General features: G+C 42.8%; 1 protein-coding gene across 4 annotated transcripts in view; it reads right to left on the reverse strand.

The window, feature by feature from the left end:
- Positions 1 to 18,640, reverse strand: part of LOC139366421 (ATPase phospholipid transporting 8A1) — a 195,705-nt gene that overhangs the window by 119,499 nt on the left and 57,566 nt on the right. For all 4 annotated transcript variants that reach the window (XM_071103888.1, XM_071103891.1, XM_071103892.1 and 1 more), the window contains exons 3-4: positions 9,901 to 10,000; positions 4,786 to 4,884 (exon numbers count right to left, since the gene is read on the reverse strand). In XM_071103888.1, coding sequence (XP_070959989.1) covers positions 4,786 to 4,884; positions 9,901 to 10,000 — 199 coding nt within the window. The remainder of the gene's footprint in view (positions 1 to 4,785; positions 4,885 to 9,900; positions 10,001 to 18,640) is intronic.

Raw genomic sequence — 18,640 nt, forward strand, 5'->3', positions numbered from 1 at the left:
TAGGCTAAATATCATACAGCCTGCTTCTTGATTAAGTCATAGTAAAGGTCTGATTAATGAATATTTGCATGTTTGGCTAGAATTGTATTCATCTACCCATGTATTTACAGTGCATTGAAAAGTACTCAGACCCCTCCAGCGTTAATCTCAAATGTATTCAATATTTTTTTTTACATATCAAAACCACACACAATACCCCATAATGACAAAGTGTAAACAGGTTTAGACATTTTTGATAATGTATAAAAAATAAAACAGCGATACCCAATTTACCTAAAAAGTATTCAGACCATTTGCTATGACACTTGAAATTGAGCTCAGGTTTTTTCCACTGATCATCCTTGATGTGTCTACAACTTGGAGTCCACCTGTGGTAAATCCAATTGATTGGACATGATTTGGAAAAGCACACACTTGTCTATAAGGTCCCACAGTTAATATTGCATGTCAGAGAAAAAAACAAGTGGTGAGGTCAAAGGAATTGTAAGTGGAGCTCCGAGACAGGATTGTGTTGAGGCACAGAGCTGAGGAAGGGTACCAAAACATGTCTGCAGCATTGGATGTCCACAAGAACACAGTGGCCTCCAACATTCTTAAATGGAAGAGGTTTGGAACTACCAAAAATCTTCCTAGAGCTGGCCACCTGGCCAAACTAAGCAATCGGGGGAGAAGGGCCTTGGTCAGGGACTTGGTCAGGGACTCCAAGACTCAATGGTCCTTCTGACAGAGCTCTAGAGTTCCTCTGTGGAGTTGGAGGAACCTTCCAGAAGGACTATCATCTCTGCAGCTCTCCACCAATAAAGGCCTTAATGGTATACTGACCAGACGAAAGCCACTCCTCAGTGAAAGGCACATACGGTGAAGCATGGTGGTGGCAGCATCATGCTGTGGGGATGTTTTTCAGCGGCAGGGACTGGGAGACTGAAAGATGAACGGAGCACAGTAGAGAGAGATCCTTGATGAAAACCTGTTCCAGAGCGCTCAGGCAAAGGTTCACCTTCCAACAGGACAACAACCGTGACCACACAGCCAAGACAACGCAGGAGTGGCTTCGGGACAAGACTCTAAATGTCCTTGAGTGGCCCAGCCAGAACCCAAACAAACATTTCTGGAGAGATTTGAAAATAGCTGTGCAGCGACGCTCTCCATCCAACCTGACAGAGCTTGAGAGGATCTTCAGAGAAGAATGGGAGAAACTCCCCAAATACAGGTGTGCCAAGCTTGTAGTCATACCCAAGAAGACTCGAGGCTGTAATCGCTGCCAAATCGCTGCCAATGACTCCTTGCTGTCCCCAGTCCACGTGGCCATGCTGCTGCTCCAGTTTCAACTGTTCTGCCTGCGGCTATGGAACCCTGACCTGTTCCCTGGACGTGCTATCTGTCCCAGACCTGCTGTTTTCAACTTTCTATAGACAGCAAGAGCGGTAGAGATACTCAATGATAGGAGTAAATATCAGTTGGCTTTTCATAGCCTGAGGTGCTGACCTGTTGCACCCTCTACAACCACTGTGATTATTTTTATTTGACCCTGCTGGTCATCTATGATCATTTGAACATCTTGGCCATGTTCTGTTATAATCTCCACCCGGCACAGCCAGAAGAGGACTGGCCACCCCTCATAGCCATGTTCCTCTCTAGGTTTCTTCCTAGGTTCTGGCCTTTCTAGGGAGTTTTTCCTAGCCACTGTACTTCTACACCTGCATTGATTGCCGTTTGGTGTTTTAGGCTGGGTTTCTGTACAGCACTTTGTGACATCAGCTGACGTAAGAAGGGCTTTATAAATACATTTGATTGATTGATTCTGAACACTACAGTAACATTACCCGGCTGCAGCCCTACAGTAACATTACCCAGCTGCAGCCCTACAGTAACATTACCCGGCTGCAGCCCTACAGTAACATTACCCGGCTGCAGCCCTACAGTAACATTACCCGGCTGCAACTTAAATACCCTTCAAATATCTGAGGTGTAGCCTACCAGTATCCCTCCATCAGACAGCCAACATTCTTCAGGCATGAAGAAAAGTAAAGACTCAAATGCCTTTGTGAGTTGGAAACTATACCGCTGAGGTTTTGATGTGCACCAAACGCAACTAAGCGTACTCTTTGTTGAGTCCCTTGAGGAATTGCACATCATTACAGGTTGCCTTAGATGTGCTCCACATTGTCTCCCCCTCACTCCTGCTTTTTCACATTCACTCAGAAATACAATAGAATTACATATAATTCAATATCCATGCAATGTGCTGGAGTGGCTAATGAATGTGGCTGTATGTCACGTGGAGGAGCACTGGCTCTCACCCACCAGCTGCAGCGGCGTTGCCCGGCTGCAGCACTACAGCAACGTTGTCCAGCTGCAGCACTACAGCAACGTTGTCCGGCTGCAGCACTACAACATATGAAAACCTGCTCCAGAGCACTCAGGACCTCAGACTGGGGCAAAGGTTCACCTTCCAACAGGACAACGACCCTAGCACACAGCCAAGACAACACAGGAGTGGCTTCGGGACAAGTCTCAATGTCCTTGAGTGGCCCTGCCAGAGCCCAGACTTGAACCCAATCAAACATCTCTGGAGAGACCAGAATATAGCTGTGCAGCCACACTCCCCATCCAACCTGACAGAGCTTGAGGAGAATGGGAAAAACTCCCCAAATACAGGTGCCAAGCTAGTAGTGTCATACCCAAGAAGACTTGAGGCTGTAATTGCTGCCAAAGATGCTTCAACAAAAGTACTGAGTAAAGGGTCTGAATACTTATGTAAAATGTGCCATTTCCATTTTTAATTTTTAATAAATTAACATTTCTAAAAAACAGTTTTTGCTTCGTCATCATGGGGTATAGTGTGTAGATTTTTTTTAAATCCTCATAAATCAATTTTAGAATAAGGCTGTGACCTAACAAAATGTGGAAAAGGTTAAGGGGTCTGAATACTTTCCGAAGACACTGCATCTGCTCAAGCATGAAATAACAAAAGCACAGCGTATACAGGGCTCCTAAAATACACACACACACTTGTGTTGCCTATACAATGCAGGCCTATTTATTTCATATAGTGATTAGTTCAGAACAAAGCTATGAGGGGATACTGAGATGTGACTGATGGATCGATGATGAATGTTTTATGAAGCATGCGGGTCAATCATTGAGTCGGCCGTTTAATCATTGGGAGCCGATGGGAAGGGGACAGGGGGTGGGCGTGGTGCAGGTGACCTTCATCCTAATATTGCTGCTCCAATATTTATCACGAGAGGCCTGGGTGTAAATTGCTGCGCTGGTCACTTCACCACTAGATGCCAGATATAAAGACAACATTGCTAACGTTATAGGATAACTATTACAGTCCACTGGGAGCTGGGCTAGGCAGAGAGGATCGCATTGCAGGGGCACAGCTAAAAAGTGCAGCATACTCTGGCTTGGTACAGTAGTGAATTCAATTCACTATTGGCAATGGGTCTTGAGAAATGTGTAAAAAAAAAAAAATACATTCTGACGCTTGGTATTTGAAACTGAAGCAAAATGTGTTAACCTTCAAAATATAGACAGGCCTAAATGCTGGTCCACATTTTCAAACATCTGTTAATCAACATGAATTTCAGCAAATGGACACAACTGTTTCTGTGCATTAACTTATATAGGCTAATTTATGGACTGAGTAGCCCAGTGCAGTGCCCAGCTGTGACCGGTCCAGTCTGTGTGTGCCTGTGTCCTGCTGTGTTCCCATCACCACAAGGTCTCCTCTCTGCTCAAGGAATCCCATACAGAACGCTCAAAGGACAAGTGGCCTGAATCCAACAATACCAAGCAGACCGTGCAACTGAACATCTATTCACTCTCATCCATTTACAGTGGCTACCGTATTGAGTTAGAGTATGGTCAATTCAATCAAGGCAGGCAAACATCTTGCCTAATACTGAAATCATTTTTTTTTCTATTGATAAAGTCTAGAAGTGTGCCAGTCTCACACAAACGCTCAAATGCAACAGATTCTTCCTTGACAATGCATTATGTCCTTTAGGCAATACGGTTAACCATTAGCCTACTTTTTATTCATTTTTATTCAGCCTTAGGCTAATTTAGGTTCCATTGAGGTCAGAAGACTTAAAGAGATTGAAAGGGATTTTAAGCACTTACAATATATGTTACAATTTTGTACAAATTGGAATTCATAACATATCATACCAATTGGATGATGTACACAACTTTCGGGGACCCGTTTTGGTTTGTGAGTGCTACTTTCAAAACAACTGGCTGAAATTATACAAAACCTTTAACGCATCTTTAAAAGCCTTGAAAACACACAGGTGCTGTTAATGTCAGACTAAGGTATCAAAGGGGCAATTTGAGTTAAGTGTTCCCCCAGTGTTCAGTGTTGGTAGCGTTCCCCCAGTGTTCAGTGTTGGTAGCGTTCCCCCAGTGTTCAGTGTTGGTAGCGTTCCCCCAGTGTTCAGTGTTGGTAGCGTTCCCCCAGTGTTCAGTGTTGGTAGCGTTCCCCCAGTGTTCAGTGTTGGTAGCGTTCCCCCAGTGTTTAGTGTTGGTAGCGTTCCCCCAGTGTTCAGTGTTGGTAGCGTTCCCCCAGTGTTCAGTGATGGTAGTGTTCCCCAGTGTTCAGTGATGGTAGTGTTGCCCAGTGTTCAGTGATGGTAGTGTTGCCCAGTGTTCAGTGATGGTAGTGTTGCCCAGTGTTCAGTGATGGTAGTGTTGCCCAGTGTTCAGTGATGGTAGTGTTGCCCAGTGTTCAGTGATGGTAGTGTTGCCCAGTGTTCAGTGATGGTAGTGTTCCCTCACCAGATCCTCAATGAACTCCTTGACTGCTGCCACCACCAGGATGAAGAGGAGCGGCACCAGAGTTGTCCAGCGACCCGTGGGCGACACATCCGGAATTTGCTAAAAGGAAAAGCACACGTCCCAGTTCAAAATCAAACATCACTGAATCACATAGGCATCCTAAATGGCATCCTATTCCCTTTATAGTGCACTATTTTTTGTCCAGTGCCTACAGGCTGATATTGAAATAAAACATATCTAGCGATCCCATGAATATCTAGCTACAGTGTAGCACCTGTTCAGTCAGTATTGACCAAGCCAGCACTCTTGGAAGTAAGTTTTCTCCCCCAAGAGCATCCCATGGTGATCACTCATATCTGCACACAAACACACACACTTGATGAAGCTCCAGGTGACACCCTTTGGGACAACCTTCTGACACTGAGCTTGGCAGAGGGCTGTTTGTCAAGCAGAGGTCACCAGAAGCGACCCACTAGGGGGTCATTAGAGGGACAGGAGACAGGCCAGGGGACACTGGGGTTGCATCGTTTAATCAATCAGTCAGTCCGTGTACAGTGCAAACCCCAAGCAGGCTGTCATGTGCTTTTACGGAGGAGTGGCTTTCGTCTGGCCACTCTACCTGAAGTGCTGCAGAGATGGCTGTCCTTCTGGAAGGTTCTCCCATCTCCACAGAGGAACTCTGGAGCTCTGTCAGAGTGACCATCGGGTTCTTGGTCAAATCCCTGACCAAGGCCCTTCTTCCCCGATTGCTCAGTTTGGCCAGGCGGCCAGCTCTAGGAAGACTTGATGGTTTCAAACTTCTTTCATTTAAGAACGATGGAGGCTACTGTGTCCTTGTGGACCTTCAATACTGCAGAAATGTTTTGGTACCCTTCCCCAGATCTGTGCCTCAACCTAGTTTTTGTCCTGACATGCAGTGTCAATTGTGGGACCTTATATAGACAGGTGTGTACCTTTCCAAATCATGTCCAATCAATTTAATTTACAACAGGTGGACTCCAATCAAAGTTGTGGAAACAGGATGCACCTGAGCTCAGCAAAGGGTCTGAATACTTATGTAAACTAGTGCACTAAATAGGGAATAGGGTGTCCTTTGGGATGCAGTCAGTGTTCTGGGACATGAAAGGGTAGGGCTCGCTGACATACTGTAAGCACACACAGTGTCACTGGCTCTTTCTAGGTTGAGATGGATGGTATGCTAGTCAAGATTCATAGAAGGGGAATGGGAGATTTATTGTGAGTCTCTCCAAGGCGCCCATTGAACACTTTTACAAAGACTGCAGGACACGGTCATGCAGTATAATGAATAATATAATTAATTAGTTTTAACTTTACATAGCTACTATTAAAGAAATTCTACCCAAAAACATTATTTTGGTATTTGTTTCACTAGTCCATTGTAGATTTAGTCCCAAATTGTTTTGCTTATTATTAGCAATCAAGATGTCAAGATCTGTGACTGACCGCCTCGATCTTCTGTAGCAAAAAAAAAAGAAAGTTTTTTGTTGTTGTACTTTTTATCCCCAATTTCGTGATATCCAATTGGTAGTTACAGTCTGTCCCATCGCTGCAACTCCCATACGGACTTGGGAGAGGCTAACGTTTAGAGCCATGCATCCTCTGAAACACGACCCTGCCAAGCAGCACTGCTTCTTGGACTAGATAGTGTATTTTTACCGGGAGTTTTTCCTTATTGTAGGCTACTACTTTCACCACTTTTAGTCTTAAAATATTAGGTTGTTTACTAAACCAATCACTCTGTTTAGCAAATGGCCTCACATTTGAATCCTTAAAGAGATGGGTGAGGCTAAGGCTTAAGAGGGTGTAAACGATGCAGAATGGGTGTAGACAAAGAGCTCACCAGTAGGTATACCAAAACATTCCAGGGTCATTTTCTCAAACATGAGTTTACAAGTTTATCAACTTTCAAAGCAGAATTACTTTCCCCATTGTTCTTCAACTGCAGTGTATGCTATACAATTTCCTAGTTATTTGTCTCTACTTTTAACAAATGTAAAAAAAAACACAATTCAGGCTTCCCGAGTGGTGCAGTGGTCTAAGGCACTACAGACCTGGGTCCGATCCCAGGCTGTGTCACAGCCTGCCGCAAACGTCAGCTAGCTAACTAACAGTAAGCTTTAACTTGGGGTCTATTTTTTTTTTAGACATGTAGCTAGCTAGCTAAACAATGAACCATAATCCCAATCCATAGAGTATTACCAATACAAACCGATTGTCATAGCTAGCTGAAGTGAATCAAATAGGTTCAATGTTAGCTAGCTAACATCAGGCTATAACTAGCAATGTGAAATGGAATTCTGAGATATTACTACACACAGATCAAAAACGTAACGTTAACTAGCGAGTCAGCTAGCTAGTTGACGTTAGATGGCTAACAGTAAGCTTTAACTTGCAATGAAAACTTGCACAAAATAAGAAATCTATAATATCTGAAAATGTAGCTAGACTCTTTCCTATATACATGGATGAACGCTTACGACAGACTGCAACCCCTTTCATTAAATAAGACGTCCTGTGTTGTTTACATTTTCTTTGTACAGCTCATTCTGGTTCACACTGATCGTGTGTAATGCCATAAGAATCATCTTAAGCTTTAGCCCCCACCCAAACTCTGACCATTTTACTCACCCTAGCAAAGCTGGTTTGGCTGTTTTCATGTTATCCATAGCATTGGTGACCAACTGTGCTCCTGGCAACAATGTAATTACACTTTTTTGCCAATGTTTACTGACACCGGCCATATTCAACGGGTGTTGAGCGTTCGTAAATTCATCAGTTATTCAGCGCTCTGGCACTCTCAGACGAGAGTGCTCTGAAACAGTTGTTGCAGTGACATTCCATTGAAATGAATACTTGCATAGTGGAGTTGTTTTGTTAAGTTTTACTACCCAATATAATTTTTTTAACCAGTTGGATTTAGGGGGCGCTATTTAAATTTTTAGATGAAAAACATTCTCGTTTTAAACAAGATATTTTGTCACGAAAAGATGCTCGACTATGCATAAAATTGACAGCTTTGGAAAGAAGACACTGACGTTTCCAAAACTGCAAAGATATTGTCTGTGAGTGCCACAGAACTGATGTTACAGGCGAAACCCAGATAAAAAGCCAACCAGGAAGTGCCCCATTTTTTTAAACCGCCTCATGCCAATGACTCCTTATATGGCTGTGAATGAGCTACGAATGAGCATACGTTTTCCCCAAGGTGTCTACAGCATTGTGACGTCTTGTTAGGCATTTCCCTTGAAGAATAGCTGTAAGGGACCATATATGGCATGTGGTCGGTCACATGGTGTCTCACGCAGAAAACCTTGCGTAAAATACTGAGGTAGCCATTTTTCCAATCGCTTCTTATGAGAAACCAACTGCCTCGACGGATATATTATCAAATATATTTGTTAAAAACACCTTGAGGATGGATCCTAAACAACGTTTGCCGTGTTTCTGTCGATATTATGGAGCAAATTTTGGAAAATGTTTGGAGTTATAGTTATAGCATTTTAGGGTCGATTTCTCAGCCAAGCATGATGAACAAACGGGAGCTATTTCGCCTACAAAAATAATATTTTTGGAAAAAAGGAACATTTGCAATCTAACTGGGAGTCTCCTGAGTGAAAGCATCTGAAGTTTTTCAAAGGTTAAATAATTTAATCTGGTTGCTTTTCTTATTTTTGTGAAAATGTTGCCTGCTGCCAGCAGAGCCTAGCATAGCATTATGCCATGATAAACTTACACAAATGCTTGTCTAGCGTTGGCTGTAACGCATATTTTGAAAATCTGAGATGACAGTGTTGTTAACAAAAGGCTAAGCTTGTGTTTTAATATATTTATTTCATATCATTTGCGATTTTCATGAATAGGAAAAGTTTATAGGGGTATTTATGTCCGTTGCGTTATGCTAATGCATTTGAGGCTATGATTACGCTCCCGGATACGGGTTTGCTCGTTGCAAAAGGTTAAAGCAGCGTTAGACAGGATTCCCTACACATACTGACCAGCTCAAATAGACAGAAGTGTGCTATATGGCAGACCAATCCAAACTCATCTCTCGGAATGTCCAGCCCACTCATTATCTCAGCCAATCATGGCTAGCGGGAGGGTTGCTGTGGCTAAACCGACTAGGCTCGTACTTTAACAATTTGATTAGTATTTACAGATGGCATACAAGTTAGTTATTAAAGGCCCATGAAAGTTAACATGTTCCAAGAAGGCATTTCTGCAAAAAACATTGACATACAAACCGCTCTCCTGTGAAGTAATGACCCGAACATACACCTAGTTTCCTGAAACAGTCACATTTAGTGTCAAACGTTCTCATTAACGCTGTGTTAGTCAGCTCTCATTACCGTTGCATTAGTTAGCAGAATCCAGAGTGATAAAAGATTGAGGTTTAAGTCTTGCCCTGAATCCATTGTCCTAATCGGCTCCGTGGAGCTTTGAACTTCTAGGAAAGAGTTATTTTTTTTTAGATTCACACTAAGGTTCTGTGAGGTTAAGCGTAATCACTCTGAACTTTTAGTAGATTGTGGATTTCCTCTGGTCTATTATGCCACATTCTGGAGAAATCAAAGTTAATACGACAGAGTCATGTTCATTGGGGCACGCAAAGGAAAATGTTTTGATTAGTTTCGCAACAGAAAACTAAAATAAGCATTTCTTATTGGTCAAGCCCAGGTAGTCCATCCATGTTTCGGTCCATTTTCATCCGTTTGGTGCCTAATGAACACAACCCTGATATAGCCACACAAATCCCAGCGCCACCATCCAAATGAGAATATTTCCACGCTATCCATGTGAGTGCTGGTCTGTGTTAGGAATCTTTGTTTGTCCTCTGCTACAACTCATGTCTGGTAAACCACTGACATATAGTTGTGGTGCATTTTTAAAGCATCTGATGTGTGGAATGATGTGTGTTGAGGAAGTAAAACACTAAATTCCTTTAAAGAGGGACACTCACGCTCCCACATGTATTTTTCAGTAGTGTGTGTATTAAGTTTGGGAATGCATGTGGGGTATTCAGTGTGTTTGAATATTAATGTAACCTTTACTACAGATGGCAAAGCTCTAGCAACCAATACAAATCATCTGTCTTACCTGCAGGAGAGCGATGAAGAGGAAGAAGGAGTTGGCAGCCCTTCTGAACTGAGAGTAGAGGAACCGAGGTAGGAAGGTGAGGACATTATACTTTGCAGTGCTGCAGGGCAGAGAAAAGGACATGTAGGGAGATTGAGAGAGAGAGTGAGTGAGTGAGAAAGAGAGAACACAGAAAGGCAGAGAGAAAGAGAAAAAGTTCAGTTCCATGAATCAGTTTCTTTCCACTAACAGACATCTTATACCAGTAAACATAATATACAGTACCAGTCAAAAGCTTGGACATACCTACTCATTCAAGGGTTACTCTTTGTTTTACTATTTTTCTACATTGTAGAATAATAGTTAAGACATCAAAAGTATGAAATAACATAAGGAATCATGTATGAAAAAAAAAAAGTGTTAAACAAATATCAAATATATTTTAGATTCTTCAAAGTAGCCACCCTTTGCCTTGATTACAGCTGTATACGCTCTTGGCATTTTCAATCAGCATCACCTGGAATACGTTTCCAACAGTCTTGAAGGAGTTTCCACATATGCTGAGCACTTGTTGGCTCCTTTTCCTTCACTCTGCGGTCCAACTCATCCCAAACCATCTCAATTGGGTTGAGGTCAGGTGATTGTGGAGTCCAGGTCACCTGATGCAGAACTCCATCATCCTCATTCTTGGTTAAATTGCCCTTACACTGTCTGGAGGTGTGTTTGATCATTGTCCTGTTGAAAAACAAATGATAGTCCCACTAAGCGCAAACCAGAGGGGATGGCGTATCACTTCAGAATGCTGTGGTATTCATGCTGGTTAAGTGTGCCTTGAATTATAAATAACTAACAGTGTCACTAGCAAAGCACCACCACACCACAGCCTCCATGCTTCACGGTGGGAACCACATATGCAGAGGTCATCCATTCACCTACTCTGCATCTCACAAAGACACAGCGATTGGAACCAAAAATCTCAAATTTGGACTCATACCAAAAGGACTGATTTCCACCGATCTAATGTCCATTGCTCGTGTTTCTTGGCCCAAGCAAGTCTTCTTCTTATGGGTGTCCTTTAGTAGTGGTTCCTTTGCAGTAATTTAACCATGAATGCCTGATTCACGCAGTCTCCTCTGAACAGTTTATGTTTAGATGTGTCTGTTACTTGAACTCTGTGAAGCAATTATTTGGGCTGCAATTTCTGAGACTGGTACTTCTAATGAACTTATCCTCTGCAACAGAGGTAACTCTGGGTCTTCCTTTCCTATGGCGGTCCTCATGAGAACCAGTTTCATCATAGCGCTTGATGGTGTTTGCGACTAAACTTTAAAAGTTCTTGACATTTTTCCACACTGACTGACCATGTCAAAGTAATCCTGTCCCATCCTGTCATTTCTCTTTGCTTATTTGAGCTGTTCTTGTCATAATAGGGACTTGGTCTTTTACCAAATAGGGCTCTCTTCTGAATTACCAACCCCTACCTGATTGGCTCAAACGCATTAAGAAGGAAAGAAATTCCGCAAATTAACAAGGCACACCTGTTAATCAAAATGCATTCCAGGTGACCTCATAAAACACTTGAGAGAATGCCAAGAGTGTTCAAAGCTATCGTCAAGGCAAAGGGTTGCTACTTTCAAGAATCTCAAATATAAAGTATATTTTGATTTGTTTAACACTTTTTTGGTTACTACATTTATTTATTTACTACATTATTCCATGTGTGTTATTTCATGGTTTTGATGTCTTCACTATTATTCTAAAATGTACAAAATAGTACAAATAAAAGAAAAAAACATTGAATGAGTAGGTGTCCAAACTTTTGACTGGTACTGTACATCTCCTGATACCCCATCCAGCCTCGAGTTGATACATTTCACCCTCATCTCCACCTCCACCCCCCACAATCCACCATTCCTGGAAGCTGCTTCTCCTGAGTGCAGGGGGTGGCGGAGCTCTGAGCTGTGGTTGAACATGTACTGTGTGAGTGATGAATGGCAGGCCAGTCGGCTAAATTACCATAAAGCATAACTAAGGGGAGCTCTCCTGGCAGACGTAAGCTATGGCAGAGAGGGGGTGCCTGGCAGAGCACCTCCGGCCCAGACCAGACAGAGCCTGATTTACAGTCGCATTAAGGGCCAGCCAGCCAGAGCACTTTGGGGGGAGATAAACGCTGTGATGTAGACCATGCCACCAGGCTATGACATGTTTGTCTGTTAGGGTAGGCTACACTATGGCTTTTTTTAAAAGCTGACAGAAAACCTCTGGAGACATGAACAGCATTTTACTTGTCTGTAAAGTAATGCCGCTTTCATCACTAGGTAAACAGAACTGTCAAACTGTCAAAGTTTGTTATACATTACGACTTAACAAGACATTTAGTAGAATGAACGGACATTTAGCTACCTTATCATAAAAAAAAACATAGCAGGACATCAAATCAGCAACGTTTGTTGTTGTCAAGGAGGCAACATTACATGCAAGAGCAGAGAATTACATGACACTTTTTTTTTTTGTCTAAAAAGTAATCAATTATGGACATGTTACTGAACTGTGTTCTGTCTTTAAAGGGTTGCGGTAGATATAATTCATTGCCTGGCCCTAGCTGTCATACATACGTAATAGGACTATTATTCTGCATCGCGAATTGACATGGAATCTTATGATTTATTTATTTTCATTTTAACAGAAACTCCCCCCAAAATGTTTTGTTTATAAAGTAACAGGGCTGACCGTAACAGGGCTGACCGTAACAGGGCTGACCGTAACAGGGCTGACGACCTCATCTTAAAAGTCATTAATCCCCTTGTGACAGGGGGAATGGAAGCTTGTTGTGTGCAACAGGGAGGGGCAACTGAATGCAAGGCAAGCTTTACCAAAGAAACTGACATTGTTAAAACATTTCTAGCCGATCTATTGGTAACAGGGTTGAAGGGTTATGGTCGACTTGCTCAGTTTTCCACCACAAGACACCAGAAACTGGCAACAACAAAAAATCCATGTGGTCCAGGCTATATTAAAGGGTACTTAATTTAATACTGTACATTTTCTCACACATGATGTTATCTACTGGTGTAGATAAGGTAGCATAATGCAACGCCAGTCAAGCTTATACACACACACACACACACACACACACACACACACACACACGATATACTGTAAGCACAATCCATAATAGGCCTCCCTCCATAGACAAGGCACACAATCAGACAGACTGTGATAAATCAACAACAAGCAGAGACACACACACAGGGCGGGGATAGTACGCCAGTGAGCGTGGAGAGAGACAAACAGTCAATGATAAGAGATAGTGCTCCATTCATCTTCTCCCCGTCACATCCGTCTAGTGGGGCTCTGTCTGCGAGAGAGGCGGCTATCAGACAACAGCACAGCACACATGGCAGTAGATTGCTATACAATAGGGCATGGTACCATAATGTACCATCTTTGCAGAGCGATGTAATGGAAAACCTCATCAGAACACAGATCAAGCCTCAATTTAGTTTTTCTTGGAAATCCTTTTTTGTAAGTAACTTGTAAGTATAACTTAAATGGTGGTTTGAACAAGATGACATGAAGGGGATCTGTGTCTGCGCCACATGGTCTCTCTACTGGTGTCTACCAGAGCTCAGATCTAGGCCCTCTCCTGTTCTCTCTGTACACCAAGTCGCTCAGCAATGTAATATACTCACATGGTTTCTCCTACCATTGCTATGCTACGCGGATAAAACTCAACTATTTTTCTCCATCCCCCCTCTGACTCTCAGCCGAAAGTGTGAACAAAAGCTGACAAAAATTGTGGACACTCTCCACTGCTTCATGGCCAAGCACTTTACTGGACCTGGCCTAGTCTACGTAATTTGAACCCCCTAGCACCATCCCAGTTTTGCCACGAGGACCATGTTTGGTCTTCACAGAAGTCCATTGTCAGCATTGTTGTGCCGTGGAAATTCGCACCTGGGGAAAAAAGAAAAAAAACGGGCTAGTCATACCTGTGGGAAAAAAATATTGGCTAGGCTTAGTTCCCTTGTTCTTTGTGTTACGTTGAGGAGTTGGCCGAGTGGCTTGTTTTACGTTGAGGAGTTGGCCGAGTGGCTTGTTTTACGTTGAGGAGTTGGCCAGGTGGCTTTGTGTTATGTTGAGGAGTTGGCCAGGTGGCTTTGTGTTATGTTGAGGAGTTGGCCAGGTGGCTTTGTGTTACGTTGAGGAGTTGGCCAGGTGGCTTAGGGAGTGCGGTCACCTCTGCACCACAGAATCCATGACCTGGTTTCTTTACCTAATTTGAACCCCCGGGGGATGGTGTAAGCTGTTAAAAATAATAACCAGTGTTTTGCTCTCGATTAAATATTTTGTTCCTTCAGCTACTTCCTTTTCTTTCCATCTTCCATCTCTCCTCCTATCGCTCTTTCTTTCTTTCCTTCCGTATTTCTTTGGGGCAAAACCACAGCGAATGACAATAAAAAAGTGATCCTTTAACGCTCCTCTTCTTAACGGAGATTACTGCACCAGCTCTCCATTAACACTCCTCTTCTTAATGGAGATTACTGCACCAGCTCTCCATTAACACTCCTCTTCTTAATGGAGATTACTGCACCAGCTCTCCATTAACACTCCTCTTCTTAATGGAGATTACTGCACCAGCTCTCCATTAACCTGTTGGATCTCTAGGGGCGCTATTTCATTTTTGGATAAAAAACGTTCCCGTTTTAAGCGCGATATTTTGTCACGAAAAGATGCTCGACTATGCATATTCTTGACAGTTTTTGAAAGAAAACACTCTGAAGTTTCAGAATCTGCAAAGATATTGTCTGTAAGTGCCCCAGAACTCATTCTACAGGAGAAACCAAGATGATGCGTCAACCAGGAAATTAGCAGAATTTCTGAAGCTCTGTTTTCCATTGTCTCCTTATATGGCTGTGATTGCGCAAGGAATGAGCCTACACTTTCTGTCGTTCCCCCAAGGTCTTAGCAGCATTGTGACGTATTTGTAGGCATATCATTGGAAGATTGACCATAAGAGACTACATTTTCCAAGTGTCCGCCTGGTGTCCTGCGTGGAATTCGGTGCGCAATTGCCAGCTGCTTGTACTTTTCCATTTGATTGAGGGGAGAAACCATGCTTCCAAGAACGATATATCAATGAAGAGATATGTGAAAAACACCTTGAGGATTGATTCTAAACAACGTTTGCCATGTTTTCAGTCGATATTATGGAGTTAATTTGGAAAAAAGTTCGCGTTTTGAGGACTGAATTTTCGTTTTTTTTTGGTAGCCAAATGTGATGTATAAAACGGAGCTATTTCTAATACACAAAGAATCTTTTTAGAAAAACTGAGCATCTGCTATCTAACTGAGAGTATCCTCATTGAAAACATCAGAAGTTCTTCAAAGGTAAATGATTTTATTTGAAGGCTTTTATGTTTTTGTTGAAATGTTGCGTGCTGGATGCTAACACTAATGCTAACGCTAAATGCTACGCTAGCTAGCTACTTTTACACAAATTATTGTTTTCCTATGGTTGAGAAGCATATTTTGAAAATCTGAGATGACAATGTTGTTTACAAAAGGCTAAGCTTGAGAGATGGCATATTTATTTCATTTCATTTGCGATTTTCATGAATAGTTAACGTTGCGTTATGGTAATGAGCTTGAGTCTGTATTCCTGATACCGGATCCGGGATGGGGAGATCAGAGAGGTTAACACTCCTCTTCTTAATGGAGATTACTGCACCAGCTCTCCATTCATTATCTACCCGTGGCCTCAGGACTGAGACAGCTTCCTCCTCATCTCGTCACTCCACTCAAAAAATGAGTTGAAAAAAAAAAATCAAATGGGACCCTATTCCCTATTTAGCGCACTACTTTTGGCCAAAGCCCTATGACTCAATGGCCAACAGCCGTGAAGACATTAGTAGCAATTTTGGGGACCGTCGAGAGAAGATGATCGACATTACATTACCTGACTTGGCATAAAAGGATGATGTCACCGTTGTAGCTTCAAATCTGACCATGTCAAGTTAAATGTGTGCAAACACAATTGCACAAAAGCACTTAACCTTGAAATGAAAAAGCAGAAAGACAGGTTTCCCTTAACTGGTCATTTACACATGAGAGCATGAAATCTGTTTGTGTGTGTGTCTCTCTCCATGTGTAGGGCTGTTGCGGCCATATTACCACCACACCGGCGGTCACGAGTCAAATTCCATGTGACCGTTTAGTCACGGTAATTAGGCTTCTCCAAGCTTGGATGCTGTTGATGGTCATTAGTAGCCTACCAAATTTGCTAAGGACGAGTCATGCGTCCTTTGAAACATCACCCTCCAAACCACACTCCATTACACCCGCCTGCTTAACCTGGAAGCCAGCCGTACCAATGTGTCGGGGGAAACACCACTCAACTGATGACCGAAGTCAGCCTGCAGGCGCCCGCCCGCCACAAGGATTTATAAAGAACAATGAGCCAAGTAAAGCCCCACGGTCAAACTCTGACACAGCAGGTCTGTAGTGACACCTCAAGCACTGCAGTGGCTTAGACCACTGCACCACTCGGGAGAACCCAGAACAACTAAAAGGGTACATTAATAACTCTACATTAAGTATGTGTGCCCCGACTCTTTTCTCTGTATATATATCAATGACGTTGCCCTTGCTGCGGGCGATTCCCTGATCCAACTCTACGCAGACGACACCATTCTGTATACTTCCGGCCCTCCCTTGGACACTGTGCTAACCAACCTCCAAACGAGCTTCAACGCCATACAACACTCCTTCCGTGGCCTCCAACTGCTCTTAAACGCTAGTAAAACCAAATGCATGCTTTTCAACCGTTCGCTGCCTGCACCTGCACGCCCAACTAGCATCACCACCCTGGATGGTTCCGACCTAGAATATGTGGACATCTATAAGTACCTAGGTGTCTGGCTAGACTGTAAACTCTCCTTCCAGACTCATATCAAACATCTTCAATCTAAAATCAAATCTAGAGTCGGCTTTCTATTCCGCAACAAAGCCTCCTTCAATCACGCAGCCAAACTTACCCTAGTAAAACTGACTATCCTACCGATCCTCGACTTCGGCGATGTCATCTACAAAATAGCTTCCGATACTCTACTCAGCAAACTGGATGCAGTTTATCACAGTACCATCCGTTTTGTTACTAAAGCACCTTATACCACCCACCACTGCGACCTGTATGCTCTAGTCGGCTAGCCGTCGCTACATATTCGTCGCCAGACCCACTGGCTCCAGGTCATCTACAAGTCCATGCTCGGTAAAGCTCCGCCTTATCTCAGTTCACTGGTCACGATGGCAACACCCACCCGTAGCACGCGCTCCAGCAGGTGTGTCTCACTGATCATCCCTAAAGCCAACACCTCATTTGGCCGCCTTTCGTTCCAGTTCTCTGCTGCCTGTGACTGGAACGAATTGCAAAAATCGCTGAAGTTGGAGACTTTTAGCTCACTCACCAACTTCAAACATCTGCTATCTGGGCAGCAAACCGATCGCTGCAGCTGTACATAGTCCATCTGTAAATAGCCCACCTAATCTACCTACCTCATCCCCATACTGTTTATATTTATTTACTTTTCTGCTCTTTTGCACACCAGTATCTCTGTATCTATGTACACACCTGTACATGACCATCTGATCATTTATCACTCCAGTGTTAATCTGAAAAATTGTAATTATTCGCCTACCTCCTCATGTCTTTTACACACAATGTATATAGACTCTTTTTTTTCTTTTCTATTGTGTTATTGGCTTGTTTATTGTTTACTCCATGTGTAACTCTGTGTTGTTGTCTGTTCACACTGCTATGCTTTATCTTGGCCAGGTCGTAGTTGTAAATGAGAACTTGTTCTCAACTAGCCTACCTGGTTAAATAAAGGTGAAATAAATAAATAAATGTGTGCGTACATGTATCCTTTCATGTGAGTACCTACGTAACCCCTTGTGCCAAATTCCTTGCATGGATCCACCATGTCAGCTTTTCACAGAACACACAATGAACAGCAGCTTGCCCTGCCTGACTCTCCGGTTTGCCCTGGTTGAAGTCATGCACATCCCACCACCGACTCCCATGTCACATTACATTAGCACAAGATCTGGTCTGACAAGTAGTGCAGCTGAATAAACAGTTTCCATCACTCACACGACCAGCAGACTGTGTACCAAATTGCACCCTATTCCCGATATCGTGCACTCCTTTTGACCAGGGCCCATGTGTCTGTGTGATAAGATTCTATTTGGGACAAGACCAGCAGTGGAGCAAAATATGATTATGGAGATGCTGGTAGTGATAGTGGTGGAGAGGTGCAGTGTATGGAGAAATACACAAGTAAATATTTTTAGTTTAAATAGAACGTGTGAAAGTGATTCCCTGAGCCCTATACTACGAATCAGGTTTGAAGAGGTACAGTCGAAGATTACATGAAAACTCATTTTTCAACCACTCCATAAATGTCTTGTTAACAAACTATAGTTTTGACAAGTCGGTTAGGACATCTACTTTGTGCATGACACAAGTAATATTCCCAACAATTGTTTAGAAAGATTATTTCACTGTATCACAATTCCAGTGGGTCAGAAGTTTACATCCACTAAGTTGACTGTGCCTTTAAACAGCTAGGAAAATTCCAGAAAATTATGTCATGGCTTTAAAAGCTTCCGATAGGCTAAATGACATCAATTGAGTCAATTGGAGGTGAACCTGTATATGTATTTCAAGGCCTACCTTCAAACTCAGTGCCTCTTTGCTTGA

This window comes from Oncorhynchus clarkii, chromosome 14, assembly GCF_045791955.1.
Source record: "Oncorhynchus clarkii lewisi isolate Uvic-CL-2024 chromosome 14, UVic_Ocla_1.0, whole genome shotgun sequence".
NCBI lineage: Eukaryota > Metazoa > Chordata > Actinopteri > Salmoniformes > Salmonidae > Oncorhynchus > Oncorhynchus clarkii.